Genomic DNA, 23397 nt, shown 5'->3' with positions numbered 1-23397 from the left:
CTGCCAGGCTATTGGATGAGTCATCAGAGAACTGCAGAGGGGGCCCTTAGCCCTGCTGCCTCAGACTCAGCTTCCCTGGCACGGGGGAGTCCGGCATGCTCCTGGAGGGGGGATCAGGACCCCTGGCCAGTGGCCCAGCTCACTACCAAGGCAACAGGATGGCTCCTGGGGGCGAGGGGCAGCCCCCCAGCCTCTCTGGAGGGCTGTAGCTCAGGATGAGCCATGTCCGACAGAGACCGGCCCTGTGAACCGAAGCACAGCTAGATCTCAAACAGCTGGGTGCCCTTGCAACAACCTTGGCCTCATTTCTCTCACTCCAGATGGGACTTTCTCTTCATCCCTGGTGCTCGGGATCATCCTGTCTCTGAAGGTCACCCTCTGATACCCCCATTCAGCCAGCATCGATCATCTCCTCTGTGCCCCACTGTGCTGTACGCTCAGGGCACCACCCCCACCCTCAGGAACCTTCTGACCAAACAGGGCCATGAGTTTCCCCCTTGTGTTTGCCTGGAGCCCAGGAGACTCGGGGAGGGGGTGGCACAGCCTGGAGCTAGGGGTTCTAGGTCCTGGGCCTGTGGTGCCACACAAGGCTGGGTGACCTTGGGCAAGTCTCCGCCTAATTAGCATCAGTTTCTTCAAATGAAAATGAGATTAAAGCACTACTGACGTCCCTTTTGGCGCATCTTTAATAGTGTTAGGTTCCTAGGGCTTGCAGTTTGTTTTTAAGACCCCTTTTCCTCTGGCAAAGAGGCTGAGACAGGGCACCTGGGTGGCGCAGTTGGTTACGCAGCCAAGTCTTGATTTCAGCTTGGGTCCTGATCTCAGGGTCCTGGGATCAAGCCCCATGTCTGGTTCCGTGCTCAGCGGGGAGTCTGCTTGAGGATTCTCTCTCTCCCTGTGCCCCTCCACCTCTCTCTCTCTCTCTCTCAAATAAATAAATAAATCTTAAAAAAAAATAGGAGGCTGAGACAGGTGGGCACTTGGAAGTCAGAACACCCCTTAGACTTTTCAAGGTCAACAGGTAACAATGAGGCCACCCGTGCCCCTCCCCAGCGTCCGGCATTCAGGGCCAAGCCCAGGCATCTGAACTGAAAGCTGGAGCCGCTCTGAGTTCGGAGTCAGCAGACCCTTGAAGGCAGAAATGGAAGGATCAAATTTGTAGTGACCAACAAGCCCATCTCACCCTCCCCCCACCCCGTCCTGAGTCGAGCTGGTTCCGTGCTTCGTGGCTGTTGCAGTGAGGCCGACTCGGTAGGAAGAGAGCTTCAGCCTAGAGATGCCCAGGCCCCCACCATCCCAGGTCAGCTTCTAGCCTCACAGGACAAAAGACCAGCGGTGGAGAGGTTTGCCTTCACATGGCCCGCCTTTCTGCCCCAAGAGCGAATGGAACTGTGTTCCAGGATGAGTGGACTGCCACCAGGGCAGACTGCAGCTTTAGACCAGCTTGCCAGCAGGGAGCACTTACTAAAAACCTGTCTGGGGCGCCTGGGTGGCTCAGTTGGTTAAGCGACTGCCTTCGGCTCAAGTCATGATCCTGGAGTCCCGGGATCGAGTCCCGCGTCAAGCTCCCTGCTCAGTGGGGAGTCTGCTTCACCCTCTGACCCTTCCCCCTCTCATGCTCTATCTCATTCTCTCTCTTAAATAAATAAATAAAATCTTAAAAAAAAAAAAAAGTCTGAATGCGGTGCCTTCTCAGGCTCGGTGGAAAGCAAGTCCCGACTTGGAGGGACCTGCGCTTTGGGAGCTCACAGGCCCAGTCTTTCAAAAGGTTCCCATAGGGTCGCTATCCCAGATCAGTGCAGATCACTTTCATGACAGTTCTAGTCTACGTGCTGTTTGCACAAGATTGTCTCAACACTGGGCTCACTCTCCCTTGGGGCTTCCGGGGAACGCACAGGACTGCTGGAGATAGAACCCAGCGAGACACGAAGCCCTGCGCTTTATCTTGGGAGTCCTAGAGGTATAGATCGGTGTTGGGGGCGCTAATACAAATATTCCACTACTAATGTTGCCTGAAAGAAAACTGATACCTAGGAGAGGTTTTCAGCAATGAGTACGGACATTACAGAAAGAAGCATGTCAGTTCCTTCTGGAAGGCCACAGACAGATGCGTCCTGGGAAAAGAGCCAAGTGCTGGCGCTGCCATTTGCATGCTGATTTGTAGACTTTGTAAAATGTTGTGTGTGTGTGTGTGTGTGTGTGTGTGTGTGTGTGTGTGTGCGCGCGCGTGCGCGTGTAATGTATATATCCACACGTAAATCTATGCATGCACACATATATGTATCTACCTCCTGCTAGGGAACAAAAATTTGATTTTCCCCATTTGGAGAAAAGCCACTGTGGCCAGTGTAGACATGTCCTCTGAGAAGGCAAGGTTTGTGCAGAGTCAGTGAGGTGACTGGTGGTTTTGGAGTATGGAATCTACCACCACGTTCTGGGAGAGCAAAATTCAGCATTAAAAAAAAAAAAAAAAAAACCAGAAGGCGATTCGGCCATTATTTATAAAAGCAAGAAAGGACAAACCCAGATGTTTGCGCCCTGGCCATGCTGGAGGAGTGGGCTGGAATCCTCCTCGCTGGGCAGAATGGAAGGAGTCTGCTTGTGGGGGTGCGCTAGCAGGAGCCAGGGTGAAGGTTCATGCCACATGGAACAAGAAGGGATGACTCCTTTGCCATTGGGGTGTTTGGAAGATAAATATATGAGGCAGAAAGAGGTCAAAAGCCTCACCCCCACTTTTCTCCTCTAACCCAGCCTGTTCTGCGTCTGGTCCCTCAGGGTGAGTGTGAGCCTGGGAGATGGCAGTGATGGAAATGGCCTGCCCAGGCGCCCCTGGTTCGGCAGCCGGGCAGCAGAAGGAGCTCGCCAAAGCCAAGGAGAAGACACAGGCAATGGGGAAGAAGCAAGGCCCCGTCAACAAGCTCGAGGCTGTGGAGAAGAGCCCCGTGTTCTGCGGAAAGTGGGACATCCTGAACGACGTGATCACCAAAGGCACCGCCAAGGAAGGCTCCGAGGGAGGACTGGCCGCCATCTCCATCATTGCCCAGGCCGAATGTAAGGGCCCAGACCGGGGCTGGTGACAGAGGGCAGGCGGGCGGGCCTGCAGGTGGGCACAGTCCTCGTGCCAGTGTGGCAGGGCACGGGGGAGGAAGGTCAGAGTTGACCGCGATCGGAGATTTTCACAAGACACAACTGGGGGGGGGGGCGGTAAGCCAAGAATGAGTTGAAGTGGGAGCTGTCACCGTGCCGGGGGCTGGAACACAGAAGGGAGGAGTGGTGTGTAGAGGCTTTTGTCTATCATGAGCGGAGCAGGAGAGGAGAGCTGGGAGGCTTCACAGGTCCTGGGGCTCTTGGCAGGATCGTCAAGCAGGCCATCAGCTTGTGCTGTGACCTTGGGCAGCCTGAGCATCTCTGGAGAGGCCCCAGACAGGAAAGGCCAGGTCTCTTGGAAAGCCCCTCTGGGGCCTCTAGGCCCTTCCCCACCTTCTACGTTGAGGTGGCTCCACCCCAGAGAATGAACACCTGCTCTTTGGCCTGCTGGGCCAGTCAAGGGGACATAGGCCAATGCAGGGTGAGGCCTGTCTGGTCCTCTCTGCTTGCACTCACGATACTTCCAAATGACTCGGCATGGTGGCTGCCACCAGAGCCTGAGAAACTCCTGGGTGCCTGGCTGAGGCCAGAAGTCCTCCTCTGTACCCCCTACCCTCTAAGATTTCTTGGGATACAGCCTGGGGAGACAGGTGGCATTTCCGACATGTACACATCCTTCCCCTGTCTTCCACTCCCTCTGGCTGGCTTTTGAGGAGAGATGAGAGAATACAAAGTAAAACAGTGGGTGACATGATGGTCCTAGTAGGCGCATACACAGTCACGTAGAAGTACACGACAGCTGGTGTTTATTGAGCTGTTACTATGTGCCGGCCGCTGCTTTGGGTGTGTTCTATGACGTCACCTAGTCACGTTAGTGAAGGGAGGTGGGCACCCTTCTGCCCCCGTTGTTGGCATTGCCCTCTGCTCTTGTTGAGCGGGAGGGTGGGGTGAGGGGGCAGCGGCCCGAGAGGGTGTCTCTAAGATGTCTCTGTCCTCAGTGCCCAGGTCTTGTTCTTCCTCTCCTCCTTTCCGCTCGTCCAACCTCTTTTCCTTTACTCACAAGGTGAAAACAGCCAAGAGTTCAGCCCCACCTTTTCAGAGCGGATCTTCATTGCTGGGTCCAAACACTACAGGTAAGGAGGCCAGCTCGCGTGGGTCCCAGGGACCTGAAACCGAGTCCTCCCTCCCCTGGCTGCTTGCCCCGGCCGCTCCCCAGTGACCCCTGGCTCCCTCCTCCAGCACCTGTGGTTCAGCTCTTGGAACCCGCCCAGGTTTTCCTGGCTGAACTGCTCTGTCAGCCAAAGAAGCTTTTCAAAAGCTTTTCACGGAGTGTGGATGACTGCCTCTGGGTCCCGTCAGCTTGACATTTTATTTTTATTCTCCTCAGAGTCCTTGCTGCTCCCCTCTCGTTTCCCATCAGTAGGGAGGGTGCTGGGAACAGGAGTCACTTTCCCAGTGGTGCGTGACCGGGAACGCAGGTGCCGAGGGGCCGCTGTAACTGTGGGAGAAACCCGCTGGTGTCTTTTCTCCTGCGAGACACGCCCAAGGAGGGATGAGGGTTTGGACACCGGAGGGGACCGACAGACAGATTCGCAGCTGGGTGGCCCCACGGAAAGGAAGCCAGAGTGAGGCTCGGTCTGCTCCCAGGCTCCCCATCCCCAAAGATGATTTTTTGGCTAACTGCAAGTTGAACCTGGAGACAGTTCCCTCCTCTACCAACAGGCTGACTTTTTTATCATTGGGATTTGCAAAGTGCTAGTGATGAAAAAGGCTGGGGGAGGGCTGCTGCCCTTGAACCAAGAAATGCTGGGTCAGATCACATGCCTTACGCTGCCCCCAGGGCCCAGGGTAGGGGGTTTCTCAGGGCCCATTTCTTTCAGCTGCCTGAGAGAAGCCCATAGGCCTTTAGCAGCCCCTAGGACTGCTGTGAATCTGCTTCCTTTGTTGGGGAGAAGAAGGTGAGGCCACTGGGGGGCAGCTGAGGCTGTGGTCTGCTGCACAGCTATTTGGCAGTGGCTTTTTCAGACACTCTTCTGTGGCCGGTGCCATAACACCAAGAGCCAGCTTGGATCCACAGTGGTAGTGAGCCTCTAGGCTGGCGGACAATGGAAGGCTCCCTGGTACCAGGCATCAGCCGAGACTTTTTGTTTATTTGTTTTTTAAAGATATTATTTTTTTATTTCGGAGAGAGAGGGCACAAGCATGAGGGGGGGCGTGGGGGCAGAGGGAGAAGCAGACTCCCCACTGAGCAGGGACCCCCCCCCGCCCCCACCCCGGGATCGTGACCTGAGCCGAAGGCAGGTGCTTAACCAACTGAGCCACCCAGGCGCCCCAATGGCGTCTGTGTTTATGCAGCAACTTACATTCCCGGAAACCAGGGATCTCCAGGAACCAGTGGGGGTGGAGGTGCCCAGACTCAACTGTCCCTCATCCAGAGGCAACAGAAACAGACTCTTGTCAGAGCTGAGAGTGCCCGCTGCGGAGTGTGGCCCTCCGAGTCATATGCCCCCCCCGCACCCGGGGACCTCTCCAGGGACAGCCCACCCTGGAGAGCAGTGTGGGAATCTTGCATCTGCCCATCCCCCCCTAAAGAACAGCGTGCGCCCCATCATGGTAGTAATAACCGCTGTCTGTCGGAAGCTTGCTTTGGGATCAGGCACTGAGGTAGGCTTTTGAAATGAGCGGTTTCCTTTAAACCCCACCTTCGTCTGCATGGCAGGAAGTCCTACGCCCATTTTATAAATGAGACAACTGAGGTTCCTTGGGGTTGAGGACCTTTCCCACGTTTACACAAGCACTCACCAAGCTAGGATCTGACCTCGGGGGTCTCTACGACTCTAACCGCAGTTCCTGAGCCGTCCCCCCGCTGCCCCACTGCCTCACACTCAACCTGCGGATCTGTCCCTTTCAACAGCCAGTCCGAGAGCCTTGATCAGATCCCCAACAATGTGGCCCACGCAACAGAGGGCAAAATGGCCCGTGTGTGTTGGAAAGGGAAGCGCCGCAGCAAAGCCCAGAAGAAGCGCAAGAAGAAGAGCTCGAAGTCCCTGGCGCAGGCCGGAGTGGCCTTGGCCAAACCCCTCCCCAGGACCCCAGAGCAGGAGAGCTGCACAGTCCCCGTGCAGGTAAGAGTCACCACCACAGCCCAGACCCCAGGCTCCTGGGGCCGTCGGGATGCTGCCTGGGCCTTCAGGATGCTGCCGGGGCCTTGGCCCTGGGCCCGGGTCCTAACACCTGGCGTTCTCCCGCACAGGAGGATGAATCTCCACTAGGCCCCACGTATGTTAGAAATGCCCTCCAGTTCACCAAGCCTCCAAAGGAGCCAGGCCTTGGCCGACTGTGTTTCAAGAAACTCGAGGAGGACCTGCGGCCGGCCCTGCCTCGCTCGGAACTCCACAAACTGATCAGCCCCTTGCAATGTCTAAATCATGTGTGGAAACTCCACCACCCGCAGGCCCTCGGCCCCCTGCCCCAGCCCGTGCACCCCTTCCCTTACAGCAGGCTGCCCCATCCCTTCCCATTCCATCCTCTCCAGCCCTGGAAACCTCACCCTTTAGAGTCCTTCTTCCTAGACAAACTGACTGGCATAGAGAGCCAGCAGCCCCTGGCTGGCCCTTACCTGAGCAAACTGGCCTGCGTGGACAGTCAGAAGCCGGTGCCTGGCCCCCACCTGGAGCCCGGCTGCCCATCCCGTGGCCCACGGGAGAAGTTTTCTGTGGAGGAGTACCTGGTACACGCCCTGCAGGGCAGCGTGAGCTCCGGCCAGGCCCACAGCCTGGCCAGCCTGGCCAAGACCTGGTCGGCAGGGGGTTCGAAGCCCCGAAAGCCCAGCCCCGAGACTGAGGACAGCGAGGGGGTCCTACTTACGGAGGTAAGCGAGCCCCCACACACCTGCACAGGTGCCACCCACTCTGGGGCCGAGATCGGCAGCTGGCAGTCAGGTGGGACCTGCTGAGGGGGGGGGGGTTGGGCAGCATCACTGGAAACCTGCCACACCCACTCTCCACTTCTGCCCTTGGGGGCGGTGGTCTTCGCTCTTTATGGAAGTCACTCGTGTGCATGAGAACCCGTCAGAGAGTAGGAAAGTGCGTAGCTTTGGCGAGAGGCAGTACCCCCCACTCCGCCTCCAGGTCACTCTTCAGGCTCTTTAGAGACTTCTATTTTTGAGTTCTTCTGGTTGGTTAGCTCATTATTGCTTATGGCTGTTGTGCATGTGTGTGTGATGAATGATGCGTATTCTGAGAAACAGGAATTGGCAGTATCAACCACAGATGCCCACTCCCCACCCCCGCTGTGAAAGACCAGGATTTTGCCCATCCGCGCTACCCCCTGCCCTGCCTTCTTCCCCCCACCCCAGTTCTCTACTGGAGAGCTTTGTGACTCTTAAGTCATTTCACCAGACTTAAGGTTCTGGGGCTTATTCCATCCATCTTGGACACGATCCCTTGCCCCCTACCCCTCTCTGCAGTCCCTTCCCTTTCTTTTACCTTATAGCTCCTGAGCTGTATTTTTTCATTGTCAAGGTTGTTGACAGTTCCGTTTCTGTCCCACAACCACAAAGCCCGGGGAGAAGGATCTTTCATCACAAGGATCAACTAGACTTGGGCCACCCGCGAAGCTCTCCTTTGCCTTCACTTATTCCTGTAACCCGCTCTGGTCCTGCCCCTCCAGAGCCCTGCCTCAGACCCGCTGGGGTCTTTGGTGATAAGGGCTCCACCCGAGCAGGCGGACAAAGACTGCCACCCAGAGCGCCTTCCTCACGGTAACCTTTTGTCCCTCTGCTGCCCTGGCCACTGAAACGGGCCTCTCTCCTGCCAACCCCAGAAACTCAAGCCGGTGGATTATGAGTACCGAGAGGAGGTCCACTGGGCCACGCACCAGCCCTGTCTGGGCAGAGGCTCCTTCGGGGAGGTGCACAGGATGGAGGACAAGCAGACTGGCTTCCAGTGTGCCGTCAAAAAGGTACGCCAAAAAGGAAGAGGTATGCCCAGGCTCTGGGGGCTGCAGAGGGAAGCCAGGCAGGTGTCCCTGGTGTATTCCCTCTGCTTTCTTTCAAGGGCAATCCCAGGGCAGCCGTGGGTCTGACTTGTTAACGGAGCCTGGCTGTCGCTGGGCACCCTGGGGTCAGCTGGAACCAGAAGGGAGCAGTGTCAGTCACATGTCCCAGCCTGGGAGCTGCATTTGGTATGCGTGTATGTCGGAGTGTGCAAGTGTGCACGCGTCCTGGGTCACTCCTGATGCCAGGGCCTTAGGGGCAAGTCCAAACCTGGAAGGCAGTTGGCTCATCATGTTGAGCTAAAACCCCTAAACCCCATACAGTGGGAGTGCTCACACCTGGGCCAGAAGGTAATAACCGGAACAGTAGCCTGTACCTAACAGGTGCCTCTTGGATGAGGCTGGGCCCTGAGGAGTCAGATCTGAGTTAGGTGCAGGTTCTGCCTCCTGTTGGCAGGAATAAGAGATCCTGGGAAGTGGACATTATGAGGAAATGCGACTTACAGCAAGAGACCCAGGCTTGTCTGTCTCCAGAGTTCGGCTGGAGACACTCCCAGCTCACCTTGACTGGAAGCCACCTTGTTCCCCGCCCAAACTCAGCCTCGGAGCTATAGTGCCCAGGGCCACAGGAGGCAGAAATGAGACACATTTCCATGGGCCACGTTCTTGGCCCACGATGAAGGGAAATAAGCTAGTTCAGTGATGGATCTTGTTTTCAAGAGGGTTTTGTCAGGGACACTCTGATCCCCAAAAGGAAAGAGGGCCAAATAGCCAGCTCGGGCCCCATGCAGAGTTGTGGCTCTCAGCGGTGAGGACACACATCGGACGTGAATCACCTGGCTTCCTTGGCTCGTATGTGGCCTGGGATGCTCAAGTCTGAGAGTTTGGGCCACCAGGTGACAGGCCGAGAGGGGACTATCCGTAGGTATTACCCCAAACTTCAGACAGACTATGTCAAACAAGCAGGCTCCACCCCCGCCGCCTGCCCCTGGCCTGAGCCCGTGCTGGCAATGCTGAGCTCTTGCCCGCGTGGCTCATTCTCCTCCGCTGGAGGCCAAGGCTTCGTGCCTAACCTCCTTAGCCGCAGGTCCCCCCGCAGGCCATCAGAGAAGGCTCAGCTGTCCCTCCTGAGGGGTGGCTGGGAGGAGAGTGAGAGTGTGAAGTGTCCTGGAAACCCATGCCCAGTGCTGGGGAGAGCTTAGTCACTGGGCTGCTCAGCTGTTGCCCTGCTGAGGTTCTCGGAGTCCCAGGCAACAAGGTAAACAACCCTGATATAGTAGAACAGGACAGATAACTCCATTTCTCACCTCCCCAAGGCAGGCAGAAAAGCTCCAACCACGACGAATGGGCTTCCAAGCGCCGGAGCTGCTGCCTAGGCCTGCTGGAGCTGGCCGCTCCCCCCCCCCCCCCGCCCCCCGCCAAGACTTCAAGTGGGATGGCTCGTTGGCGGCCCACACAGCTGCCAACAAGGCGGTCAGGGGGAGTCGCGCAGGCACAGGCGCCCTTTAGGATTTTCAGCCGGAAGATCTGAAAAACGGTTCCTGGCTAAGAGGGTAGGGTTGGGGGAGGGAGCAGGGATCGCAGGTCAGGCTGCACAGGGGGTCGGAGCAAGTCTGAGCACCCTCCCCTGTTCCCTGAGGAGGACCCAGCACGTGGTACAGCAGCACTTCCTCGGTCCTCCTTCTAGAACATCAGTGGCCTCGGGTCAGATGCTGATCGGCCCTGAGTCCAGGGTTTAATGTAGGGGGTTTTGTTTTTTAAGGTTTTGTTTGATCTTTTAACTGCAAATAAACACAGGCTCATTAAAAGAATTCAGAGGATACCCCAAAATACAAAAGTCTCCTTGTTCCCCAGTCCATTCTCAGAGTACCTGCCCTTTGACTTTTTAGACTTGTTTTTATATATATATATATATATATATATATATATATATAAACATGTAGTTTCTTTTTAAAAGATTTTATTTGAGAGAGAGCACAAGCAGGGGGAGGGGCAGTGAGAGTGAGAGAAGCAGACCCAGGGAGCCCAACACGGGGCTCGATCCCGGGACCCTGGGATCACGACCTGAGCTGAAGGCAGACGCCTGACTGAACCACCCAGGTGCCCCATAAACATGTAGTTTCTTTTATTGAGATTGTATTCTAGAAGCTGTGCCCGGTTTTTTTCATGTAATAGTAGATCATGGACACATTTCCTTATTGGTACACATACATCTCTCTAGTGCTTTTTATCAGCCAATGTAGAAGTTCATATCCTAGTCAGTGGGTGAATTTTATAGATTGCACGAACTCCTGAAACCTTATTCTGTGGTGTGGTTGTATGTGGTGTGTATGTACACACACATTTTGGTTGGGAAGTCTGTATCATGTGTCAGATTCTCAGAGGGCCCTGTGGCCCAAAGAGGATTAAGAACCATTTATTTAAGAACATCTGGCTCGAGCATGGAGTTCTGGGAGCCTCCTTTTGACTCTGCCACTGATCTGGGTTGGTGTGGCCTTGGCCAACTCCAGCCAGCTGTTACCAAGCACACTGTGCCAGGGGCTGGAGACAGAGTTGCAGAATCCACACGCCTGCCCCAAAGGAGCTCAGGTTGTAAGGGGGGGGTGGACATTTACGTAGAAGCGGCCATTAGCCGGGTACCTGAGTGAGGGCAGCCTGGCCATGTGTTGAGGAAGCAGAAGTGGGACTGAGGGGAGCATATGGCCATGGTAAAGAGGAAATAAGGGGGTGCCCTCTGTTCATTGGACTACTATGTGCCCAGTACTGTGTTAGTTACTTCCACATATTTTATGTCCCTGAGATCTTTAAAAGAATATACAAAATTGTGACTATCCCTTTTTTGATGAAGTAAAATGGATACAGATACTAAACAAGAGGGGAGAGTCTCAAGAAGGAAAAACCAACGCCCAGCGTCAGCATGCCGGCAGTTAAGCCGAGGGAGGTGGCTTGTGGATGTGGCAGTTAGGGGACGGCTGACCACACTTCCCCCCGGGGGTATGCTCGCTCCTGAATGGATGGGGGGGGGGCGGAAACGGTCTGGATATAAAAGCTCAGACTCCTGGAAAGGCCTTCAGTGAAGCAGGGTAGCTGGCAGCTCTCGAGTCAGCCTTCCCCAACCAAAATCCCAGCTGATACTGCCAGTGACCTTGGGTAAGTTACTTGCCCAGACTTCAGCTTCCTTGGCCCGCTGGATGAGGACAATGAGAGTGCGGCCCCACAGGCCCCTGTAAGATGCAAATACCAACGCTTACAAAGCACTTAGAACCGTGCCGGTGTGTTTTAAGCAAGCAGTAAATACCAGTTTGGGGGGCTTTTTAAATTTATTTTAGAGAGTGTGCGCACGCACGCATGCACGTGTGAGGGGGTGGGCAGGAGGAGAGGGCGAGAGAAACCCAAGCAGACTTCCCACTGAGCACGGAGCTCGGGGCTCGATCCCACGACCCTGCTGAGGACACTGAAGTCCAGGGAGGAGTGGTGGGCCAGCTGCTGCCCTGGGGAGGAAGGCCATGTGCGTTCTCCCCGCCCAGCTCCGTCAGGACTGCCCTTTCTGCTTGCTCTCCCTGGGGCTGGCACAGACTTTGAATGCACCTTGTGTTTGGAAGCGTCCCCTCTGACCCCCGTGTGTCTGGGTGAGAATGTTTTTTTACATTTTTTTTTTAAATTTCCATTTTTAAGTAATCTCTATACCCAATGTAGGGCTCGAACTTACAACCCTGAGATTAAGAGTCACACGCTCTACCCACTGGGCCAGCCTGGCACCCCTGGGTGAGAAGGTTTTTAACATTGTTTTAGGGATTTCTTCATAGTTAAAGCAGAGGTTCTCAAGTGTTCTTCGCAGCCCTTAGAGTCAGTAATTTTTCATGGCACCCCAGGCCAAAACAAGTACCTAAATGTTCCGTTTACTGAGTAAATTAGGCCACACAATAGTGTTTAGCCTAACAACGTGGTGATCATTTGAATAACAATGCGCATAAGTGGAAAGAAAATTTTTCTTCTGTTCTTAACCATAATTACTAATGGGATGTATGCCTCGTTGGGCACTGCACAATTCTCAAATTTTGAAATCCGACTGGACACCCTCACCTTCCTTTTCTGCTCCACATTATCCCCCCTAAAATACTTCTGTCACAGCCGCCTCCAGAAACCTAGCTCCATAAAGATCTGTGGAAAGACTGGAGCGCGAGCTAATGCTGAAACTGAACTCTCTGGAGCTAGTAGTTTGCGTGATGTTCCACAGATCACTGCTTCCCTCCAACGCCAACACCTGCAGCGCCCCGCTGAGTCCTCTGGGGCATCCCAGAGTGCTTCGGCTGCAGCTCAGCCCAGGAGCCAGAGAGAGAGAGAAATTGGCTAGTCCAAGTCCTGTCGGCGAATTCCTTCCAGCCCAGGTTCAGAGCTGGAAACACTGACAGAGTCAAAGCTTATGCGAGTTGATTAACCAAACCAGATATTCTGTAACCAGAAGACATTTTCCACTGATAGGCAAAAGTCCAAAAGCCCAACAGCCCCACATCGGCAGAGCTCCTGCCAAGTCAGCGTGTCTCCGAGCAAAGCTCTGCCAGGTCCTGACTGATGTCGTCCAGGCTGGTTTGGTTGCCACTGGCGCCCCCTGGTGGTACCTCTCAAGGCTAACACGAGAACCAGCTGCGGCCAGAAAGGACGACATGTCTCTGTTAGGAATTCTAAGTGTTTAATAAGCAGCTCTTGCTTGAGCTGGAGGAAGTGGGCACCTAACATTTCCCAAGCACCCACAAGTTGCCAGGCCTGGTGCTGATTATCATCCCTCCAAGTCCCGTCACCACCGTTTATTTGCATATGGAAACAGAGCTTAGGGAAAGTCCTCTACCTTTGGAAATGGCCAAGCCAGAGTCTTGGTCTAGGATGTTTGTATCCCTGGCCTATTTCTTCCCACCGTGCTATGCTGGTCCCCACACAAGGGAGTGTGTGGTCCCTTCGGGAAGGGGCCTTGGCTAAGCCACTCCCCCTGAGAAGCCTCTCTTAGGCCCAGATCCTGGGGAAACAGCCGCAAACAGAATAAACAAGCATTGCTCCGTCTACATGGACATTTTCATCCTCAGGGGAAAAGACAAATAATTCCGAGTTGAGAAAAGTGCTGAGAAGGGTGCTGACAGAGCCAGGATCTTGGCTGCATCGGCCCTGGCTGCAGATAAGATGGAAACCCAGCCTCCGGGGAATAGATGTGGATGTTGATAAACAAAAGGTCCCACGTCCTAGAAGTGGCCCAGCCATTTGGGCCCGGGGGGGAGAAAAAGTTCTGTGTTTGGCAGATTTGAGGGTGGGCAGCATGCCAGGGGCCTGGATAAGGGTAGTAGTTTCTGTGTGATTCTAAGTGTTTCCACACACATCGGCAGTACAGAACTTTAAGCAAGTACGATAAGTTGAACGTGACCTACCCCCCCCCCCCAGGGTACACAGTTTAGTCTCTGAGGGTCCAGTAGGCCCATCACGGCCCTGCCTGGCCTCAGAATGGACATGGGGAGCATCAGCAGTCTCCATGCAGGGAGCATCGAGGGTCCTGCCAGGATGCCAGGGAAGCAGCCTGGGCCCTCACCCTGACTCACGTGGGCCCTGCCAGGTGCGCATCGAAGTGTTTCGGGCAGAAGAGTTGATGGCATGTGCGGGACTGACCTCACCCAGGATCGTCCCTTTGTATGGAGCTGTGAAGGAGGGTCCTTGGGTCAACATCTTCATGGAACTGCTGGAAGGTAAGGAGCCAGGTGCCACTCTTTCCCCTTCACGGATCAGAGCCAAGACTTGGGGTTTGCCCGAGTCTTTCCCAGCTTGACCTTGATCCCCAGTTATTCCATTTTAACCTCTTGACCCTGTGACACTGGCAGGAAAGGCCTACTTTCCAACCACCTACTGTCTGAAGGCCTTTGCCCTTGGCCTGCCTTGCAGGCCTGGAAATGCCCCATGTAAAGACTGGCCATTGGTCTCCTAGGTGGCTCGCTAGGCCAGCTCATAAAGCAGAAGGGCTGTCTGCCAGAGGACCGGGCCCTTTACTACCTAGGCCAGGCTCTGGAAGGACTGGAATACCTCCACACCCGAAGGATTCTGCACGGAGATATCAAAGGTGAGGCTCACGCCCCAACAGCCCTGGTCCCCAGTGGGCTCCTTCCTTACCTCATCCTGCCTGCTTTCCTCCCAGATCCTTCTGGGCCTGCCTGGCCATCCCCCGTGGCAGGGCCTGAGTCAGGCTGACTAGGCTGTGCCGGTGGGAAGGGGGGGGGTGTGTTTCCCAAGCCCTCAGCTTGACACCATAGTTGCCAGTGGGCAGTGCTGCCCACACAGCGTCTACACACCGACGACCACTGGGGGAGGGTGGGGACAGCAGAGCTGAGTGGCAGCGTCCCAGGAGGAAACTCTGTCCCTACTGTACCTCCAAGATCGGCCTGCTGCCTGCCTCTAGCCTGAACCGATAAGGCTCTCGCCTTCCTCATGACTAATGAAACCCACGTAGGGTCAGCCAGAAACTGCCTCACTGGAGGCCCAGACGGGGCTGCGGCCTGAAGTGACTCACCTGTTCCTCTTCTTCTCTGGGGTGGCCCGGCAGCTGACAATGTGCTCCTGTCCAGCGATGGGAGCCGTGCAGCCCTCTGTGACTTCGGCCATGCTGTGTGCCTTCAACCCGATGGCCTGGGCAAGTCACTGGTCACGGGTAAGCCCCGCCCCCCCACCGCCCTCCCCAGAATGATCATCCCCAGCCTTGACTCAGCATTAGCCCCATGTCTTCTCCCGGGCTTTCCATAACAGCAGTCCGAGACGTGAGCACTTTTTGTCCACCATTATATTTCAGCCCCTCAACGACTCTAGAAAGCTTCTCTTATGCTTAAACATAGGAGCAAGGATCGGATGCTCACGTTTCTGAGATTCCTGCTACACAGAAGAGGGAACAGAAAGGCTGGCTGCCTTGTCCCAGGTCTTCTGCCGCGGAGCTCCCACGGCTCCAACCCTCTTGTGCGGCCTTTTCTGGATAGCTGTGCTCCCAGCCTGTGGCCTCAGCCCTCCCGGGCCTCTGAGCAGTTTCTGGAAGCACAACGGGAGGGCTGACCGAGGGGCCTAGGCTCTGTAGCTGGAGAAATGTTTGTTTTTAACTTAACAGTTTTTTTATTATTAAAATAATCCACATCCATTGTAAAATATTTGGCAACTACAGAGTTACGTGGTTTAGAAGGGAAAAGGACCCTCCCCGCTCCTCTTGCCCAGAGAGACAATCATGAACGTTTTAAGTAATTCCTTCCACATCATCTTTTCTTTGTGTTTTTTTTTTATCCCTGTACGCAGTTAAGGCGGATATAACCCAATTTTGTGCCCTGCTTTTTTCATTTATAGCATTAAGCATTAAATTATTTCTTCTTGACCAAAAGAAAAACAGTCTTTTAGAAGTGATTCTGTTACTAAAGACTGTGTTGGTAATTCTGAAGATGTAAACTGAAGACGGACACCTGCCCGTCACTTTAAAATAACTACTGGGTTTTTTTCTTATTACAAGAATAATTTCTAAAATCTTTTGGAGAAAGTAGAACTGAGCAGAAATAAAAAAACACAAGTCACCAGGGCAGAGGGGGTGGGGATCTTCACATCTGGTATTGATCCTTCTAGTCTTCTATGCATTGAAGTTTGTGGGTTTTTTTTTTTCTTCACTCACCAAAATTTCAGAAACATCAAACCATTAATTAGTCTCCTACAACCTACTTTTCAATGTTCAGGCCCCTCCCCATTTTTAAAAAGTATTCTAAGGATTGGGTCCAAAGGGCCGAGCCCCTATTTTGGGTGATACATTCTTTATACTAGTTCCCAGCAGAGCCCCTGATTTAGCTCGTCCCCAGCAAGTTTGATCTGGAAGCTTCCTCTCTATTCGAGGTACTTTAACAGAGACAAATTCCAGGTATTTCAGGAATCGACTGGGGGCTGGGGGTGGGGGTTATTGCCAAGGCTCTTGCCCGTCAGAGTTCACAGTTGGCTTTTCGGTCTCACGCCACCTTCTCAGGGGACTACATCCCCGGCACAGAGACCCACATGGCCCCAGAGGTGGTGATGGGCAAGCCCTGTGATGCCAAGGTGGACATCTGGAGCAGCTGTTGCATGATGCTCCACATGCTCAACGGCTGCCACCCTTGGACCCAGTACTTCAGGGGGCCACTCTGCCTCAAGGTCAGTGACAGCGCCTGGGATGGCTCGGAGGGGAGCCAGCAGGGCCTCGGGGCCCAGGCTGCAGGCTTGAAGTGACCCCCGTTTTGGCTGCTCTTCGGTGGCAGATGGAACGGGAAGAGGCCTCATCATAAATGTGGGATCATGACTAAAATACTCGCCACCAAATCTACAGGCCCCAGGGGAGATCCTAAGGGAGGGATCTCCCTGAGCTCACGGCAGGTCAGGGCTCTCTTCCACTCGTGCCCTGGGCCACCTCCGCCTGCCTCCTGACAGGTTGAGCCTGGAGGTCCTGGGTGCACCTTGCCACCTTGCCCAGTGTCTGCCTGGCCCCTTTCTTCCCTTTCCTTGGAAAAGTCCCATCCCTCTCCGGTCTTTGTGGCCGACCCCAGCATGGCAGGGCAGGGGAAAGTGGGGAGAAGAGCAAGAACAGAAAGTTGGTGCTGGGGAATGAGGGGGGACAGGCCACACGTGTCACCTTCTGACCCACAGATCGCCAGCGAGCCTCCACCTGTGAGGGAGATCCCACCCTCCTGTGCCCCGCTCACCGCCCAGGCCATCCAGGAGGGGCTGAGGAAAGAGCCCGGCCGCCGTGCGTCTGCGGTGGAGCTGGGGGGAAAGGTCAGCCTGGCTCTGCAGCACGGTAAGAGCCCCCCACGGGCCGCAGGGGCTGGAGAGGCGACAGCGTGGTGCAGTGGTCAAGGGCAAGGTACTCGACCTCTCAGAGCCTTGGTGTCCCCATCTAGAGCATGGCGATGAAACCCGCCGTGGGCTTGTTAGAAGACCGGTGGTGTGAGAGATGCTTTGTACTGTGCCTCGAAGCTCAGTCGATGGGGGACAGGGACTACAACATTAAAGGGGGGCTCAAGGGGCGCCGGGGTGGCTCAGTCATTAAGCGCCTGCCTTCGGCTCAGGTCATGGTCCCAGGGTCCTGGGATCGAGCCCCACATCCGGCTCCCTGCTCGGCGGGAAGCCTGCTTCTCCCTCTGACCCTACCCCTGCTTGTGTTTCCTATCTCACTGTGTCTCTCTGTCAAATAAATAAATAAAATCGAAAATAAATAAATAAGTAAATAAAGGGGGGGCTCAAGCTCATTAGTAATCAGCGAATGTGACATAAAGCCAGGTAACACTTACCGGCCACTAAGTGAGAAAAAGTAGAAAGTTAGTAACACTAAGTGGTGGAAGGATGTGGGGCAGTGGCCCTTAGCTCTGCCGGAGGGCACCTCGCAGCACCCGCAGACATCTGCACACCTGTGGGAGGGGCGTAGGGTACAGTGGCGCGTCTCTTCCCGGAAGAGTGGAGGGGCCAAAGGCAGGGGTGGCGCTGGCTGTGTCCCATGGAGCACCAGACGGCAGTGAAAGCAAGTCAGTGTTCACAAAGCAGCCCAGCTGGATTTTCAAACCATAGTGCCGGGTAAATGGACAGAGCAAGGCCTAGAAAACGATGCCTTATTTGTAAATTAAATACTGATAAATAAAAACAGCACAGGGGCGCCTGGGTGGCTCAGTCGTTAAGCGTCTGCCTTCGGCTCAGGTCATGATCCCAGGGTCCTGGGATTGAGCCCCGCATCGGGCTCCCTGCTCAGCGGGAAGCCTGCTTCTCCCTCTCCCACTCCCTCTGCTTGTGTTCCCTCTCTCACTGTGGCTCTCTCTGTCAAATAAATAAATAAAATCTTTAAAAAAAAAAAAAACAGCACACACTTTGTAAAAATATGAATGAACCCCAAGTGCCACATCAAACACTAGAACGTCACCGGGAGGTGGGCAGGGGAAAGGCAGTGGTTATGGGAGTCAGAGGGGAATAAATAAAACAGGAGAGAGACCTTGCATGCCCCCCCCACAAACACAGATGAACTGACCCCACACTCCAGAGCAATGGCGCCCTCGGGAAGCACTGAGTGGGCCGGGGAGGGGGGGGGGGGGCGGCGGGATGGGGTGGGGGTAAGAGATGGCGGGGCGGGAGGGGGAGGTCAAGGAGGCCAGTTTACTTGGGAACTCGAAGTTGCTGTGACCTCAGGGCTGTTTTTAAATCTTCTCTTTACTAGTGACAGAATCCTTCACTGGAGCCATTTCTGTCATTTTTAAATTTGCGATTGTTACCTAGAAGGAAGATGGAATAAACAGATAGACCGTCGTGTTCCCATTGTAGAGGGCCATCTTCTGGAAGAGGCCTCCTCCAAGACCACCTGGCGCCCTCCTAAATTGGGTCCCTTAGTGGGACAAGAGTCCTCCCTCACTGCTTGCTCCCAGCCCTCTGCTCAGGAAGGACCACGTGGCCTGGCCCAGAGCCTGGGGCCTGCTCCCCCTCACCGAGCGTGCTCTGTTTTGTAGTGGGCGGTCTGCGGAGCCCCTGGAGGGGAGCGTACAAAGAGCCGAGACAGCCGCCGCCACACCCAGCCCAGGCACCGGCCAGCCAGGGCCACTCTCACCGGACCCTGCCTGTCCAGCCGAGGGAGCTCTCTCCTGGGGCCCCGGGGCCCCAGCCAGCTGTGGACACAACAGGCGGGGCCCCTCAGCTCCAACCTCCACTACCCCCCGAGCCCCCAGAGCGGAACAAGTCTCCGAGCCTGAACTGGGGCAAGGAGGAGTGTGGGCCATGGGAGCCATTGCCTCTGTCCTCTCTGGACGCGGCCCCTGCCAAGAATCCCGGCTCGGCCGAGCGGAAGGCAACCGTCCCTGAGCAGGAGCTGCAGCAGCTGGAAATAGGTACGGACAGCCCCAGCCGGGGCTCCTGGGGCCCTGGGCACGCGGCCCGGCCGCTCCCACTCTTCCACGGCCGTCCTCTGCCTCTTCTCTGCAGAACTGTTTCTGAACAGCCTGTCCCAGCCCTTCTCACTGGAGGAGCAGGAGCAGATTCTCTCATGCCTCAGCATCGACAGCCTCTCTCTGTCGGACGACAGTGAGAAGGTAAGCTGGTGAGCGGGCTGAGTGCAAGTGGTGGTAAAGGCGGGCTGATGGGAGTCACCCCTTCCTTTCGGAAGGGCTCCCCACCAGGGCAGGGGGTGGTAGCTTCTCAGGAGGAGGCCATCTGTCTTCAGCACACCTGGGAATTGGGGAAGGGTTTGACTACTAGGGATAGTGGGAAGAAGATGTGGGCTTGGATCCCCCTAGAAATACTCCTCACCTCAGCCCCCTGCTTAGCCCCAAAAGTGCCCAGGAGAGCCACACTCCAGCCCAGGACAGGAGCAGTGCCTCACCCCAGGGGAGGGCCCTGTGCCCCAAATCCAGCCAAGGCCAGAGATGGTCCCCTGAGCCCAGGGGCCTGAGTCGCACCCACTCTCGTTTCAGAACCCGTCAAAGGCCTCTCAGAGCTCACGGGACACCCTGAGTTCCGGCGTGCATTCGTGGGGCAGCCAGGCAGAGGCTCACAGCTCCAGCTGGAACATGGTGCTGGCCCGGGGGCGGCCCACCGACACGCCGAGCTATTTCAATGGTACAGCCCAGCACTTGCCTGCTCAGCGGTCCCCACAGAACTTGATCCGCCTGGGATTAGGGAGCCTGAGGCAGTTTAGGTCCCCCTTCCCCTGGTGGGGGCCTGGGGTCGGGGGGAGGCACCTGGTGCCCAGACTGGAGCTACCTGGCCATTAAGTCGGTTTAGAGCAGAGGCCCTGATTGCCCAAGAGCCTTCCCTGGTGGGGCAATGAAGGACCATTGCCCCTCATGGGCTTCTGATGGAGTTCCAGGAGGCCGCTCACTTGGGGCACAGAGCAGTCTCTCCTGGCCTGGAGTCAAGAAATAATGTCTCCGGCAGGGAAAAGGAGGAACAAGATAAGAACTCAGCAGCAAGTTTGCTGGGATCCTCCTCTGGGATTTCAAGTCCTAAGATGCGATGTTTTCAAGCATGGCTGTATAGGTTGCATTGTGATTTTGATCAAGGGTTTCATCGGCTTACTGTTCCCTGGCTCTTCCCAGCGCCAGTGTGACATGTGGCCTCAAGCGCCCATGGCCTGGCCAACGGGCTGCTCCAACTCAGAGAACATGACAGCCTGAGTTGTCCACAAGCTAATTTAAGAGTCTCCGTTTCCACTTCCATTCTGCTTTGTGTGCAAACTGGAATACTAGTTCCCCAAAAGAGCCAACCTTAGCTCTTTGCGTCGTGTAAGCTGAATTCTAGGGGTTGACCGAAAATTACCAGGAAGAGCCAGCAGGTGTTTGCCATTAGGGCCACTCCAGCCTAAGCGTCATGTCAGAATCCTCACGGCTGTCCCGCGTCCCTCTGCATGGGGCTCCTTAGGGACCCAGCGGCCACTCCACTGACAGTTCCCGCCTGCCTTCTAGGTGTGAAAATCCAGATACAGTCTCTCAATGGCGAACACCTGCACATCCGGGAGTTTCACCGAGTCAAGGTGGGGGACATCGCAACTGGCATCAGCAGCCAGGTAAGGGGGCAGGTATGCACTTACTTAGAGGCAGAGTCCCGGAAACCAGTGTACCTGGCCCAGCCCTCCAGGAGGAAGGCTTTTCCTTCCTCAGGACCGACCGTTGGGCCAGGTGAGACTCTCCGAGTCCTGCAGGACTCAAGGCAAGAGTAGGCCTTCAGGACTGCCTGCTTGGCTGGGGGGAGACCTCAGCTTGGCACTTCTCAGCAGCCTCTGAGCCCCGTGCCACAGTCTCAGGCCCGCTGGTTTGCTCTGCCCCCAGATCCCGGCCGCAGCCTTCAGCTTGGTGACCAAGGATGGGCAGCCCGTGCGCTATGACATGGAGGTGCCGGACTCGGGCATCGACCTGCAGTGCACCCTGGCCCCTGACGGCAGCTTTGCCTGGAGCTGGAGGGTCAAGCATGGCCAGCTGGAGAACAGGCCCTGAGCCAGCCTTCCACCACTGACTCCACTCTGCCAGAGGCGGCCTGCCTTCTTGGTGCTCGGTGCCGCCCCTGGCACCCAGGCTCAGCCTGCTCCCAGGGGTCTGCCACCCCCTGGCTCAGCGATGCGACTAGGGGCAGGCAGAATGCCTCCCAGGACGTCCCATGTCCCGCCTGACCCCGCCGGGAGAGCACCCTGTGCCCACATGAGGAGGAGGAGGAGGAGGAAGGCAGGAGGCCTCTTCCCGTCAATGGGGAACGAACGAAAAGGGTCTTCTCTGCCCTGGTCCCCGTGAGCTGGCCTGACCTGTTTGCATCAGTGGCCCCTTGCTGGCCGGCGGGAGCGTAGCTTCTGGCCTGGGTCAGGGAGGGGTGGGCGAGTCCCTCGGCCTCTGAGCAGGTGGAAGGGTGTCGAGTGTCTGAGGACCCACACCCAGGTCCAGTACAGGAGCAGGGCAGCAGCTGTACCCACCCTCGGGTGCGGGGCGCCCTCTGACCCCCTTGCGTGGCCACTGAAGCCCCTTTTCAATCTAGGAACTTTCCTGACAGAGTCAGGGAGGGAGCCAAGCCTGACGGTGGGAAGTCTCCCTGGGAGACCAGGGCACACCGTCAGGGCATAGCAAAACGGGTCCGGAGCTGGACTCAGCTTCCGCCAAGGACCACAGGTGTCTAAGTGAAATGGTTCTCAGTCCCCAAGCACGTGTCCCTTTGCTGCTGGCCACCAGTCTTCCCCAGAGCAGCAGGCCCCGAGCCGCGGCTGCAGACCCAGAACGGCCCATGACTCACTGGCCATCAGCCCTCTCGTCTGTGGAAGGGAAGGGTGGCGGGAGCTGGCCCAACCCGAGCAGTTTGCGGATGGGCTGTGATCCGTGTGCAAAAAAGCAGCGGGTGCCGGCGCTCCTGTCTCCCCCGGCCACGGCTTTAGACATCAGGCGCACCAGCTTCCTGAGACACAGCCCAGGCCTCACACTCACACGGGCCCTGCCCAGCCCCTCGCCTCAGGGGGCACTGCCAACCGCACTTTGCACTCTGATGACCTCAAAGCACTTTCATGGCTGCCCTCCAGGAGGGCAGGTCAGTGGCTCTGCATGCGCATAAGCAGGCCAGGAGATGGGGTGTGAAGGCATTCAAGTCTTGACCTGTCTCCACGCGCATGACCCCTCAAACCTCCGCATTTCTTTAAGATGAGCCCCCCCCCAACCATACCCCATTGCCCCTTCTTCTTCAATGGGGGGGCTGATCAGGGCCCATGTAGCATTAATCAACTGTGAATCCTTGTGTGGGGGCCTGCTAGCCTCCTCTCCTGGAGGTGAGGGGTGTCCCCCTGAGAGTCCTCCTCGGGAGAAGCTCATCCCGGTGTCTTGCCAAGGTGGCCTCTGTCCAGCTATCCACATCGAGCCATTCTGCTCCGCAGGGAGAGACCCCCCCCCCCCGGGCCCCAGCACGTGAAGAGCTGCAGCCTTGTACTGCAGAGTTCGGGTGGTACTCTTTGTAAGCAATAAAGTGTGGGGTGATGACAAATGTGTTAGGCCATGGCTGTCCCCACTCTTGCCTGCCTGCTTACAGAACCTCAGATCCTAACAGCTGCCTCCCTTTGCCTTCTTGGGGTTTTCTCACAGCTGCCATTGATTTTGGACGAGGAATGTTTCCACCCCTTGAGTGAGGTCACTTTTCCCACCACCCCCCCCCAGTGGGCGCTTCCAGTCCTACTTTTGGCCTATCCATTCAGACCAGTTAGGCAAGATGCCCCATCCAGTGGCCATAGCGAAGTCCCTGGCCAAACACTGCGGGCTGAGGAGGAGAGGTCAACACACCCCAGGCAGTGGCCTGACGTGGAGAGGTGAGGGCGCACCAGGAGCCCCAAACAAAGACTGCCCTACCCTCTCCTGTCCCTGAGGCCTGGCTTCCGGGGAACAGAACTGGGAGCAGGACTGAGTGAGCAGAGATGACTTTGCAGGAGTGGGCTCCTGGGCCTTTCCAGGACAGGGGCCCACCTGAAAATGGATGCCACTGACACACAGGGGGCGGGGGGCCTTGTCCCATCTGGCCCCCTGAAGCCTTGCTCAAGTAGCTATGTGTGTGTGCATGGGCACACATGCAGACTTTGGGGTACAGGACGCAGGTTCAGCAGCTTCCAAGAGGGGTCCTGCACCCCAGAAAGGGGCAGGTGCAAAGGCCATCCAAGCTTACCGGAGGTGGCTCCCTCTGGGCCTGCGGGGAAGAGTGCTCAGGGTGGCGCAGTCTTCGGAGGACACCCCCCAACGGCCGCCCCGCCCACGCGCCGGGAATCCTGAGCGTTTTTCCGCCTCCGTCCGTGGGGTCCGGGCAGGGATGTCACAG

At 56.2% G+C, this 23397-nt stretch overlaps 1 protein-coding gene and 1 long non-coding RNA gene across 6 annotated transcripts in view; one reads left to right on the top strand and one right to left on the bottom strand.

The window, feature by feature from the left end:
• MAP3K14 (mitogen-activated protein kinase kinase kinase 14) overlaps positions 1-22906 on the top strand; it is a 42884-nt gene extending 19978 nt beyond the window's left edge. For 2 of the 4 annotated variants that reach the window (XM_027625041.2, XM_027625040.2), the window contains exons 3-17: positions 2776-3051; positions 4151-4220; positions 6002-6212; positions 6341-6958; positions 7912-8049; positions 13679-13808; positions 14045-14176; positions 14657-14761; positions 16094-16257; positions 16747-16897; positions 18588-18962; positions 19057-19163; positions 19545-19689; positions 20535-20635; positions 20898-22906. In XM_027625041.2, the coding sequence (XP_027480842.1) occupies positions 2796-3051; positions 4151-4220; positions 6002-6212; positions 6341-6958; positions 7912-8049; positions 13679-13808; positions 14045-14176; positions 14657-14761; positions 16094-16257; positions 16747-16897; positions 18588-18962; positions 19057-19163; positions 19545-19689; positions 20535-20635; positions 20898-21062 (2868 nt within the window). In that variant the 5' untranslated portion in view covers positions 2776-2795 and the 3' untranslated portion in view covers positions 21063-22906. Of the gene's footprint in view, positions 1-2751; positions 3052-4150; positions 4221-6001; positions 6213-6340; positions 6959-7911; positions 8050-13678; positions 13809-14044; positions 14177-14656; positions 14762-16093; positions 16258-16746; positions 16898-18587; positions 18963-19056; positions 19164-19544; positions 19690-20534; positions 20636-20897 lie in introns of all 4 variants that reach the window. The other 2 variants (XM_027625042.2, XM_027625039.2) reach the window with 2 other exon arrangements.
• LOC113939268 lies at positions 14780-23381 on the bottom strand. Of its 2 annotated transcripts, XR_003525184.2 has the most exons (4): positions 18245-18571; positions 17508-17690; positions 16803-16924; positions 14780-15129 (listed from the first exon to the last, which is right to left on the bottom strand). It is a non-coding gene; the product is annotated as an uncharacterized LOC113939268 (long non-coding RNA). The 2 variants fall into 2 exon arrangements; XR_003525183.2 differs by lacking the exons at positions 14780-15129; positions 16803-16924 and adding an exon at positions 23248-23381 and having other exon boundaries at positions 17019-17690; positions 18245-18356.
• Between the last annotated feature and the right edge of the window lie 16 nt (positions 23382-23397).

The sequence above is a fragment of the Zalophus californianus genome, chromosome 16 (genome assembly GCF_009762305.2).
Source record: "Zalophus californianus isolate mZalCal1 chromosome 16, mZalCal1.pri.v2, whole genome shotgun sequence".
Taxonomy (NCBI): domain Eukaryota; kingdom Metazoa; phylum Chordata; class Mammalia; order Carnivora; family Otariidae; genus Zalophus; species Zalophus californianus.
This window is presented reverse-complemented; position numbering and strand designations above follow the sequence as displayed.